General features: G+C 45.3%; 1 protein-coding gene across 1 annotated transcript in view; it reads right to left on the reverse strand.

Annotated features, from left to right (window-relative positions):
* Positions 1-12,710, reverse strand: part of NUAK1 (NUAK family kinase 1) — a 48,797-nt gene extending 36,087 nt beyond the window's left edge. The window contains exon 1 of the mRNA XM_064654865.1: positions 11,955-12,710. Coding sequence (XP_064510935.1) covers positions 11,955-12,695 — 741 coding nt within the window. The 5' untranslated portion in view covers positions 12,696-12,710. The remainder of the gene's footprint in view (positions 1-11,954) is intronic.
* Between the last annotated feature and the right edge of the window lie 445 nt (positions 12,711-13,155).

Below are 13,155 nucleotides of genomic sequence, written 5' to 3' on the forward strand. Positions count from 1 at the left end.
AGCTAAGCTGTTAGGTAGTGTAACAACAGCAGCCCAGGCTTCCCACTTCACCCTGCCAGTGACCTTCGCACAGACTTGGACAAATCCCCTTCCTCAGAGTGAGGAGCAGTTCCCTCTCACTCTGCTCGGTCCAAAAACTCATCTCAGCAAATACCACAAATCATGTCAGACCGAGCAGGACTATTAAAGCAGTGCTGCATAATGTGAATTGCTGTCCACAAGGGACGGGACCAAGAGACTGCCTAACCCACTTTGTTTAACTTTTTAGTTAAACAATCCTGAAAGGGGAAGCTGCGTTGCTACTCTGGAAATTACAACTTTAATCTCATTTGAACCACACATTCCTCAGTTAAACTGCAGAAATAATTTAAGAACCAACTCCCAAATAAGACATTTTTCAACATTTCCTACATTTCCTGGAAATATATTACCTCCGATGCTGCGAAATAAAAACAGACTTATTAATTCACCCAGGTTAAAGTTCTTCCAGTAGCCCCAATAAACTCTAACGTCAGCCTAATTACATGCGTTTCACCGGTTTTGCATTTTCACATTCCTCAAAGCAACACCACAGCACACCCCTGGAACATCAATCAATTCCAACTCAATCACACAAACCGTTCTCACATATTGCATTCATCGCTCACTCGCACTGCATTGCCCATGGCAGGGATCGATAGTGCTTCACTGAGAACAGAGCAAGCTTCATTTCCCCTTCCTCAGGCACACTTTAATGCACGTGCCACATCTCAGAGGTGCCAGCATTTACTGGCTCATTTAAACAGCGCTTAGAGTTTTGCTGGGCAGGTAAGAAGAATAACTTGGGTGTACAGCAAAACAACGATACAGGTGTTTGTGCCAAACATTCAGTTTATGGCAATACTTCATAGGAATTTTTCCCCATAACAACTGAACTGTCATATCCTACAACTACATCCCAGGCAACCTCCCAGCTGAGCTCACTACGGCTGCTGTCTGATGTGCTCTACATACAAACACCCAGAACTACCCAGATGTTCTCTATGTAAAACATTTGGTTTGAAACACGCAGCGCTTCTTTCCAAAAAGCCATTACATTTGTTTAATGGACTTGCACAGTTCAACTAAAATATCCTAGAGCAGCCATGTGACTGCAGCTCTACTCTACAAGCCCCATCTGCAAAAAGAAAAAAAGAAAGAAAAGGCAAATGAGAATGCTTTACGTGATTTATGCTGCCTTTATGATCAGTCAGTTCATAAAATACAAGCTCTGCTCTACAGACAATAACACAAATCGCTTTCAAGTGTATTGTTTAGTCCTTGCTTGTGTTAAACAAATATTTCAATTGAAACAAAGGGTCGAACTCTACTCTTCAGCTTACAAGTGTTAATGTAACTGAGAGCAGCATTCTACCCATGGACATCACAGGGGATGCAATTTTTTTGGTTTATGCTCGGAGTGAGTGAGTAATGACATCCAATAATGATAACCAGTTACATTCACGGCTGCAGAGTTTTCCTTTCATCCAAGAAAGGCTAGAAGGAGGTTGAAGTACAGCATGAAATCCTTCTCCCTGATGAATTCCTCATGAGTAATGCACAACCCACAACGAGGCATTTCACAGGTCCCATTAGACCACGTTTTCATCACAAAACGCCAGATAGGATGGGAGAATACATTTGTTTTACAGAAACAGAGAGCCTGGTAGAAAAATCTCAAACTGTACTCAGAAAAAAAAACGGTAGTTGAAAAAGATGGCTAGTCCCTGACCTGGATGTAAGTGCACTGCACAGTTTAGCTAAAGGCCCTCATTCCTCCCAGTTTGTGAAGACACAACAGTGACCAACTGGTACCAATTGGTGCTCAACAGTGGTGACCTGCCTCCAACAGACAAGAGATGGCAGGCTTCTGAAAAATTGGCACCATTCCTTCGAAGTGTGGCTATGGCCATGGAAGAGGACGTTCATTTCAAGAGAAATCTTCCTGAGATGGTTATACGCACAAAAGGAATGGCCCAGCACAGCGCTGGAGCTGTGGCCACCTGCGGTTCCACCACAGACTTTCTGGGTGAACCTCAGGGAAACCATTCACACACTCGGTGTAAAAACCAGCTCCTACAGGAGATGGAGCTTAAACCCACAGATCACCACTTAATTATTTCACCCCATTTTGGCACCCTGAAGAAAAGAATATAAACACGACAAAAAAAGTAGTGTGAAGGATGTTATTGCTTATGTATAGTCCTGATTAAAAACACATCTTCCCAAGGGGGCAATGTGGATGCCTCTCAGTTGCATCCCTACATTGGTCAGCTAAGCCTGCATTGCCTCCAGCAGGTATTTACAGGAATCTTCCAGGTTCCGGGCCACATGGCATTAGAGCATTACCAGCTAGGAAGGTTGCACTCTCCCCTCCTCTCCTCCCAAAGGCTATTTTTTTTCCGCATGCCAAAAATCAGCCCCCATCTCGGCCCTGCTGAATCCACTGCACCAGGTGTCCACAGGTGTCTCTGGTCACCTTAGGGACTGGGTGGCCTTCGCTCCTCCTTCCTGAGCTGCACTCCACCGGGAAAGCTGTAATATTTGATCTGTGCAGAGTGCGATGGCAAAAATATGCAAATAAATGACAGCTCTGAGCACATGCCTCAGGAACTGTTTTTTTAACAAATGCTTTGCTGTCTTCCCCTGTCAAACTTGTGTGCAAAGGACTTAACCTTTTTGTGTAAACAACAAAGCACCGTTTAACAAAAAGGAACATTTGTTTCATTACCACACAGCTCAAAAACGTATTTCTACCCAACCCTCATTGCTGTCTTCTGTGATTAAAAAATTATACACACTCACTTTTAAAATGACACTTGTATCTCAAATAAAGAGAGATATCCTTCACCATCAGGTATTTCATGGAGATTAGAAACTGCAGCAGAGATCAAATGCCTTTTTGTGTACAGGAAACATGATATAGAGGCTTTGAGATCTCCATCAACAGCAGGACCCCAGTCTTTCTGAGCTACCCATGAATAGCCAAATTTAGTCTCTGAGCTTGGCATGGTACCTTTTCACAGGAACAATTTATTTTTTTTTTAAGCCTAATATCCCTTAACTAGTGTCTTTATTCTGAGGCAGTAAATGTGCTGACTCAGCTCCTCAGCCCAGCAAGACATTAGGATAATTGCAAGTCCCTCAAGCCACCAGACCTCAGAACAAAGACAGTCCTCCAGCCTCTCTGCTTAAGTCGTCCCACATGCCGGCTGCTGGGCCAGAGTGACCAAAGGGCTCTGGGATTACCACAGGCCAACCAGTAAGGTGAAGCAACAGGGACAGAGCAGCCTGCCAAGCACTGATGTTTCACCACAGTGGTAGCCAGCCCCACACAAGGTGCAGCAGACCCTCCCATTCACTAGGCTGGCATCCAGAGGACCCAATAGCAAGGGGTCTCAGGCACCCTGCCAGAGGTGTGGCTGAAGTGAGGTGGGAAATGCCAACAGGGAGAAGGGAAGGTTAAGGAAGAATCCATAAATTAACAGTTACATTATGTGCACGTTAAACTAAGCAACCTCAGTTGTCTTCTTAAAACTTACAACAAGACCTGCATTTATTTTGTGATTTTGCATTCACCTACAACTGGCCAGGACAGTTTCACACATGCCAGCCATGCCAACCCCTTTTCCCTTAACTGCTGTGTGACTGGGGTTTTTTTCAAGTGAAAGGAGCCACCCGTTAAAGTGTTTTATTATGTCCTCCATTGGCAAGAACAGAGCCTGAAAACGTTCACACTTGAGCAAGACTAGGGACTTGCATCCCATTCAGACCAGTGGCAGCTTTAAGGACGGAGTCTCATAAACCATCAGATCTAGAAGCAAGTCCCATTTGTCTTTGGAGAGTTAGGGAACACGAGGAGCTTATACCATCCAATAGTTTAACAGACTGCATTGAGGCTTGGCCCATGGTCTTTAGCTCAAAATACAAAAATTACTGAGCTCAAGTAAGAGTACTAGAACAATGGAAGATCAAGGGAGGGCTACAGCCTTGCCCCCTCCACCCTTTGCAACATGCAGCAAAGGTTGCAGGAGGGCCTCCACGTGTACTGAACATCTGGCATTTCTGGTGTGGGTCCAGGATGTTTGATGGGTATGGCCAGACACAGTAAGCACACAGAGCATCTCACCCAGCCCCCTAGTGTTCAAAGGTCTAGGATCCCCTAATTTATACAACATACTATTCTGCCTGTGAAGACACGGTGATATATATATTCTGTTTAAAAGCAGATACTTCTCAAATCATAACTTGCAGATGCTCGAAGTCTTTCATGTGGGTAAGACAAATGAGAGCCATAGAGACTGATTTTGTAGCCAGGGAGTACAGGAAGCAACAGCAGGAGAACACTATTGAAAGCCTGGATACACTTATGGCTTTAATGAATTGGTCATCAAATATAACAACACACATATGCACCCTTTACCTTGCTTTGTAGTTCGCTCCCCGCCCTGCCCAGCTATTCCCCATATATCTAGCAAAGTGGAAATTATTTTGAGTTTAGTTTATTAAATGGACACACATGGTACTCACATCTGCTGGAAGATATTTGAGGGAAACACTGACAAATATCATTTACATATTTAGTCGGAGACCTTTTCATCTAAGACATTTCCTCTGACATACCAACTATCCTAAGTACATCAGCCTATCAGGGCTAATGACAAGAGGTTTTTCTATAAGGTGTCTGGTGCACGCCTGGGCAATTTAGGGACAAATCCTGACTTATGTAGGAGGCAAGAAGAGAACAACATTCTCGGTAGGTCAGAGGTTCCCATGCCAAGGCACCCATCACCGGTGGTGTGTAAACCATTGAAACCGACCACCAGAGCTGGACACTGGTTGCAACCTCCACCCCTACCCAGGTCGGGAGCTGCTGAGGCTGCGGCCACTCCACACAGAGGAGGAGTCACAGGAAGAGCGCACAATGAGGAGAACAGTATCCTGCTGAGAGAAGCATGGTTGTACAGCAAGAGGAGGTGCTCTGGCATGGGCATCCTGGTTCACATAGACAGGCATAAGCATGGTACAGGGAGATGCCTACGTCAAACCAAAGGTCAGCAGCCAATTTCCAAATCCCTGGTATGTGGGTTTTGGAAACATGTCCCATATGCTCCACATTTGGATAACCATGGCTCTACACACATTCACCTGCTGGTGTTCAAGGCTGATATATCCAGAACTGAGTTTCAACCCACATTCGTCATTCTTCCTTGGCACTGTTGTGGACACTGCATGCCTCCTCCCAGTGCTTCAGCAAAGACTCTCGGGTTATTTATTTACCAGACAAAACACAGACTAACTACAATTACAGTTCTCTAAAGAATAAACAATTGTTCACAAGAACTGCACATTCCACACGATTTTGTTCAAACATGTATGACCCCGAACTACAATATATACAGTAATTGTATCCACATGGCAAATCCACATTGTGGTTCCTAAAAAAATAATAATAATTTTTAGAACATATGCCACTAAAAAAACGCAGTATATTTCAGCAATATCTAATGAAAGACTTTGTACAAGCAATTTCCATTCTGTTGTGTTCCCTAGCATATGGTGCTGTGAAACCATTTGTAAAAATGCTTAGACATGTTATAGCGTTTTTAGCTGAAGGCTGCATTATAAACATTGGCTCAAATTCTGTTGTGAATTTCACATTTAGAGGGAATCATATTAGGTATGTCTCAGGCCAAAATGGGCCCTGTCGATTGGTTAAACTTTCCTATGTTAAGTAGTATCCCTTCAGAAATTAATACACTGAGACACAGGAAAGTTCATTGACCTGCCCAAAATTGTTCAATCCAATGCAGGAGGGGAAAAAAAAAAAAAAAAAGCATGCAACTTTTAATTTCTTCACCTGTAAGAAAGTGCAACATCATTGAAAGAACATTACTTGATGTCCACTCAAAGCTCAAAGAACATGTTGTTCTTTAATTTGGTAAAAGATTTGACAAGCTAGTGTATTCAGATGACTCCTCACTGGCTAGTCATTAATTCAGACTTTCATACCACTGAACCATACTCCCCTGAACAAATCTGCTTCTCCAACAAAATTCTCATGTAGAAAACTAGCATTTTGTACTAGTGCCTTTCTCCTGATGACCTTCATGCTGTAATCAGTTATTTCTGTCTGCAGCCCCTGATGTTAAGGTGTTCTTTGGCATTTCAATTAAACAAGTGCTTATGTGAAGACCGTAGTAATTTTATACAACCAGGTAGTAACTCCTATGGCAATAAGCCCACAATATTCACTGTGAATGACATTAGATTAATTCCAGTGTTTTTTACTAGATTAATTCCAGTGGTTTTTTTTTTCCAAATCCTGTTTTCTTTTCTTTTTTAAAGCAGAATCTCAGAACACATCTAATAACTAAGGGTGGAACAAATAACAAATTAACAGCAAAACTATTTTCAAGCCCATATACTCTTTCCAACTTCTGTTCATTCCAGATCTAGAATTTCCATGCATGCAGAGGATGACCTGAGTTTCACTAACATGCCTTCAGCACCATGAAAACATTGTCCAGATTTAGTCACATTACGAGTCCCTAAAAGAACTCAGTTCACACATCTTAAATAAATAAATAAATACACACATACATACATAAATAAGCTTTAGGTGACACATTTTGCAAGAACCTCTCCTCCTCCCCTCCTCTGGCCCCACGTAAGCATTGCATGGCAGGAGAGGTGCACACAGCAGCCACCCCAGGCTGCGCAGACCGTGCTGGCAGCTACCAGCTTGGAAGCAGGGAGCAAAGCAGCACGCTCTGCACGGGTCACAGCGCTGGCATGCACAACAAAGCAAGAGGCAGTGGAGTACAAAAGGGCCAGGAACAGAGACCGAAGCTGGATGTCACACAGGGACAAAAGCTCAGGGCAAAGAGAGAGCCCAGGAAGCAGGAGAGCCTGAGGAGGAGGCTATCATCCATAGGACCCTGATGTTACGTACTCTACGTGGCTGGAAAAAAAATCAAGTATTAGGTTTGCACTCAAAACTAGCTGATATGTCTGACGATTTTGGCTTTAATTGGCAAGTTTTTCCTTTCTCATGTATAAAATTGGGTAGTGATACAAGCTATTGTTTCTATAATTCAAGTGTATTATCATAGCTGTGGAAGGCACATTCACGAATCAGGAACCTGCTGTGCAAAGTGCTGTACAAGCACTTCACATCACAGCAGTGTTGTGTAGATACTTACACCGGTGTCTGCAACAAAGGAAGATATCTTAATAAGAGCAACAAAGAACTTAAAAAAAAAAAATAAACAGTTCTGTGTCAGATTTGGACATTATACTGCGCAGTTTGGATATTGCACTGAGGGATCAAGATAAAAATCAATACGAAGTAGTGACCCAGGTGCTAAGTGAAGCAGAAGTTCTTAGGGGGAAAAAAATGGAAATATAACATATCATTAAAGACAAAAGAATTCACATGCTTGAGAGGGATACCAGCATTCTCTGTGATATCAGCTGTGCAGATAAGAGAATTGGGAAAAACATTTCACCTGGCTTTCACTATCCTCAGTGACCCACGAGCACATTTTTATCCTGTTATATGGAACCCTTAAAAACCACACTGCAAACAAACAAACGGTTGTGTGGCCAACAAGGCCTTAATTACTGATATGACAGAGCTGTCATTGTTGGCATTCATGTTTTGGTTTTGTTATGATATGGAGAAATACAATCAGCAAAGCAAAGGTCCTCCTTTCATGCAATCTGTTGCTGTTCCAGGGTTTCAAAAATCCTGTGCAACCCTTCAAAAGCATCACAATGCAGAGCTGTTTCAAAGGAGAGGTTTTCACTGGAGCTGCAAATAAAAAGATTTGTTGCTTTAAAGTGTAGATTTGATTCAGAAACCAATTTCATTTGGCAACATCCTTCTACCTGAATTTTTATGCAAAATAGATAAATAACAGGCGCCAGCCACTACACATAACTCGCCTGCCCAAATATGAACCATGTGCCTGTTTTTCATGTTGGGCTGCAGCTTGTCATCAATTCCCAAAATAATTAACTTTCTGAAGGAACGGTTGGAGGAGAATAGTGCTTCCTCCACCTGCTGGTGAGGAGGAAGAAAAGATGTCATGGTTCAGGCAGAAAGGGGGAGATGAAGGTGGAGGGGGAGGCTCCTGCATCTACTCCCCATGGCCTCCTCAGTGCAGCCTAAGCAGAGAAAGGGAGACAAGCTCCTGGCTTTCGAAAACGTCAAAATCTCTTCTGCGGACAGGTGGTACCAGAAAGGAAGTGCAGATAACACAGGGAGCTTCATGAATGGTTGTAACAATCAACCAGCAACATTAACAAGCTCCAGGTCCAGGGGTGGTGAGAAAGGCAAAAGGCCTCCCAGCAGAGCATCTCGCAGGAGGGCACCCCCAGGGAGCTGTACACCGGCCAGGCTATTGAACCCCTGCGTTAAACTTTGCTGGGAGTGCTCCAGGCAGTCTAATAAGGTTTACCTGGCATCTTCCATGTTTCAGACAGCTGCATGCTCCTCTGTTAACATTAATTAAAATTAATGCATTTTTTTAATTCAGGTATTGTTTTCTGTATAATATCAGGAATATACAGATAACAAGACTGAAAACACCTATCTGTAATTTAAAGTTGCATTCTAATGAGTATTTACTCCAGGGGAATCATTTACTCAAAGAAAAACCCAGCAGGATTTACCATCTTCTTGCATCACACACAGAATCAGTCAGAGGTGGTCAATGCACACCTTAACTAAGGCTGATATAAGTGTAACAGTGGATTTCTAGGCTAACAAATATTGAATACACAACACAAACAACAGTTCAGTTCTTTAGTTTAACATGTGCAAGTTGTCAAGTGGAGAAAACACCCAAAGAAACGTCAACATGAGTGTTACTTCACAGGCTTGTGATATCATCTCTTCATCCTTACACTTACTAACAGGTGCCTTAATTTAAAATATCATAAGTTACAACTGTGTATACTGAGCCAGTACTAATGAAGAAAATCTTGCTGGCAAAATTAGGCGCCTCATACGTCATGTAGAGGGCAATATTTTAACTGCTTCATGCAGCATGCAATACTGTCTGCAGTCACTGTGGCAACTAATACACAAATTCACTTAAGTTGTTTCCAATAAGAAACCAAATGTATCATACAATCTACCCTGAAGCTTTATGGCAGGAAGCTTTATGATCATGTACCACTGCGTTAGGAGGAAAGACAATGAAGTTAAAGTTAAGAGGAATAACAATTTGAATAAACCTGTAACCTGTGAACACATTCCAAATGCTACTTTCATTCAATTCAACAGAAATCCTGCTATTGATTTCCAGTGGCACAGGACTAAAGTACATCTTTACTTTAAAACCATGGTAAGAAGACAGGTCCCACTTTATTTACCCAAACGTGCCAGTTTCTACCTCATTTCCGAGCTCTGTATTTATACAGATGATGACAAATCCAAAGTTTGTGCTTCATATTAAAAGCCTGGCTAGTCATGCAAATATCTTTATGAAATGCCATACTAAAGCTAAAGAGATTGTTGATAGACAAGAGATGGAAAGGCCAAATAGGAGAATCGCTTAGACAAGGCTGGTGAATGGGAACACAGTGCTGCTGCCAAGGTCCAGCTTCGCAATCTGCTACCATCCAGCTTCAAATACCTGCTTAGTACTGAGTAAAGAAAGAGATGATTAGCTAAACCAGTAGCAGAATAGGAAGCAAACAGACTGGACTACAGCAACCTTAGGACTCTCGCTTCCTAGCTGCCGACTGAGATAGGATTGGCACTGGACATGGTGCAAGAGAAAGTGCCGGCCACATCCCCTGCTCTGTGCATCCCCTGCTGGACACAGCAGCATCTGGTCCAACCCACTCACGGATGATGTGTGCTCTGTCCACTAGTAAGAATTGAGAAGAGGAAAGGGAAGAGAAAGAGAGGTGGAAAAAAGGAAGGAAAATTCTGCCCCTCTCTGATCAGTCATCCTGTCGGTGCTCTTATCTCACCTACAGAAAGCAATCGCTGTTCACTGTATCAGCCAGACAACGGAACTGTCGGAAAACAAGAAGCGTTTTCCATTCACTTAGATCTGGCTGGATTCCTGACAACTAGCTTTTATTCTGCAAGCAGACAAAATGTGGATACTTTACATACACTTGCAGATGTTCCAGTTCAAACAGACACATTACACCAGAACTTGCCTGCAGACTAGTTAATAATTATGAAGTGCCACACGCCAAGGCTTGCATTACTCCAGTAAAAAAACTCACACCCTGGTAAGGACTTGTTTAGCTTCTACATACCAGCTGATAGTGCAAGTGTTACATTTTTATTGCATTTAAGATTGCATGGGTATTCTGATTTTCATTCTCTCCATTTCAAGATGGCATTAGCCATATAAATTCAGTTCAGACCATATCACCAAAGTATCCTTTAGCTGTGTAGCTGAAGTGCTTGACAGTTATACAGAAAGACCTAGTCTGTTGTTAACTCAGATGAGATACACTCTACATCTTTTCCTGTGAGGGCTCTTCCCAAAGCCAAATCTCATTTACATTACTGTCACCTTTCCTTTTTAATTTCTCAACTCTTTTAAAAAAGATGTTTTCCATTTACTTGCTTATTTACTACATCTTGTAATGTAAGTCAAAAATAATCTACTTACAAAATGATAGTATATAATATAGCCCTGGAGCTTTTGTTAGCCTGAAGTTGTAAAATGGCCAAGACAGCAAACTTTAAAAATCATGGACTTAGAGTGAGCATGTGCAGAGATGTCCATCTCTGGTTTCTCTTTAGCCAGCCTCCAAATGAGCTAATAAACTGAAAGCATATATGATATGACTCTACAACTTGGCTGAAACTCTCATTTTCACTGTCGACACAAAGCTATTCAGTTGCAAAGTAAGTGTTCCTTATTAAAGCCATAGCATCTGAAATTTCATTTTCTGTTTTACAGATCCTTCTGCCTCTGGGTGCACATTGAGCTTCCCAGCAACCGAAAGGGAAAGATAAATGTAACGTCACCAGGGAAATGCCTTGCTTTTAGATGAAGTCGAGTGAAAACTCAATTAGTCTACTTCAGCATGGAGACCTCTGTAGAAAACCATCTATTCCTCAGAACAATCTTTAACACAACAACGCCTGCCTCTCATTCGCTTGCCCTCTGTGAATAGTTACATATTTCTGGGAAGGAAAAATGACAATAACTGTGACTAATGTGTACACTGCTTCAATCGCATTTCTGCGCCCGGCTGGAGCTCTGCACCAGTGAGGAAATGCTGAAGCTGAGTTATTGCTGGACAACCTCCGGGCTGCTTCAAGTCTCGAGCCAGCCGGCACCGCTGAGCGGTGAAACGGATCGTAAAAACCAATGGGGCTGGGTTGCAGTCCCTGCAATTTTTTTAGGTGTCAGCAAAGTTCAGGTCACAAAAGTATGACTGAAACACGGCGTTTTTAAACAGAGAAGCCAACGTTTGCCCTTCTGACAGTACTCTGTGAGCAGCTTTGGTCAGCTGGGGGATGTGACAGGTTTCACCAAACCGCGAATTTCCACCGGGGGAAAAAAATAACTGTTCACAGCAGATTGGCATGTCAAAACAAAACAAAAACAATAAGCCACCCTATTTTTCCAATGATAACGCATCCCTCCAAAATGTACCAATGTGCTACTATAATACCTTCACCACTCCACCCATACAGAAGTCTCTCTACTGGATTTGCACTCTAAACAAAGCCCTGGACCGCAGGCACGGGTGGGATGCTGACCCGGGTCCCCGCGGGCTGCGGCCACGCCAAGCGCCCGCCTCGCCACAACACGGCAGCCCCGCACAGGGACGGGGCTCCTGGCGGCAGCGTCCCGACGGAATGCACCCGGCGTTGGAAATTCAAGTTACATATACCTGTACATATGAAACGAACAGAGAGAGAGAAGCCACTCCGCCAGCCTTACCACTCTGCCAGAGAACCTCTCGATGGCCCGCTTGACTTTGCCATAGGTGCCTTTGCCCAAGGTCTCCTGCAGCTCGTAGCGATGCTTCAGGTTGTGCTTGTGGTGATGCCGCTTCACCCCCTGCTGCTTCCTCGCCGCCGTTACCTCCGGGGACGGAGCCTCCCCGAGCGGCTCCTCCATGGCCGCTGCCGCCTCGCCGCCGGCCGGCCCGGGGCCGCAGGAGGAGCCGCGGGGCTGCGCGGGGCTGGGGCTGCTGCTGCCGCGGGCGGCCGCCTCGGCGCCCTCCATGCCCGGCGGCGGCGGGCGCGGTGTGAGCGCCCCGCCGGCCTCGCCGCCTCTGCCTCGGCCCCGCGCCCGCGCCGGCACCACGGGGCGCGGCGGGCGGGGCGGGCCGGGGGGCGGTGGCGGCGCCCCCGCTCTCCGCCCCTTCCCCGCCGCCCGCCCCGGCGGCGGATCCGGCGCGGGGCGGCCCCTCCAGCCGGCTCGCCCCGCCCCGGCAGCCGCGGAGCCGGAGGGGGGCGGTGGCTGTGGGGGCGTCGGCGGCGGGGAGCGCTGCCTGCCCGGAGCCCTCTTTTGTGCGCCGGAGCGACGGGGGTTTCGCGGCGGCTCTCCCGGGCCGCTGGAAGGCGCCTCAGCCGGGCCGAACCCCGGCCCGGCGTGGCCCCGGGCTGAGACCCGGGTCCTAGCGGGGCCGCGCTGGGGCGAGGCGGAGCGCCCGCCCTGGCCCCGCGTGTCTGGCATCTGCACCTGCAGGGACGGCGGGCAGGGGCTCGAGTGAGACCGCACCAAATTTAGGTCTGGAAAGTTTTTCCAGAAAACGCTTAATTTTCCCCATTCACCACGCGGGCGAGGGTTTCCTGTAGGGTTTCCATGTTAATGGAACTGGCAGCAAAACGCGGGCACGCCCGGGTGCCGCCTGTCCTTAGCATGGGCAGGCGCTGTTTGCCCGCTCCAGGAGGTTTTTGCCTGTCAGAACCTTCCTGGCCCCATCCCGCTGTGGTGAACTTGCAAACTCGGCGCCAAGATCTAGAGCTGGGGAGCACCTCGCCTGTGCTTTCAGGATCTTTGAAATAACAAAAGAATGCATCGGGTTTATGCTTTCTTCATTTTAAAGTAAGGTGGTTATTTCTGTCACAGAGACAGCTTGAAAATTTAAACCAATACAGACATATAAATTGTTGCCAGGGTTAAGTCGAATCAG

Source organism: Pseudopipra pipra, chromosome 5, assembly GCF_036250125.1.
Source record: "Pseudopipra pipra isolate bDixPip1 chromosome 5, bDixPip1.hap1, whole genome shotgun sequence".
Classification (NCBI taxonomy): Eukaryota; Metazoa; Chordata; class Aves; order Passeriformes; family Pipridae; genus Pseudopipra; species Pseudopipra pipra.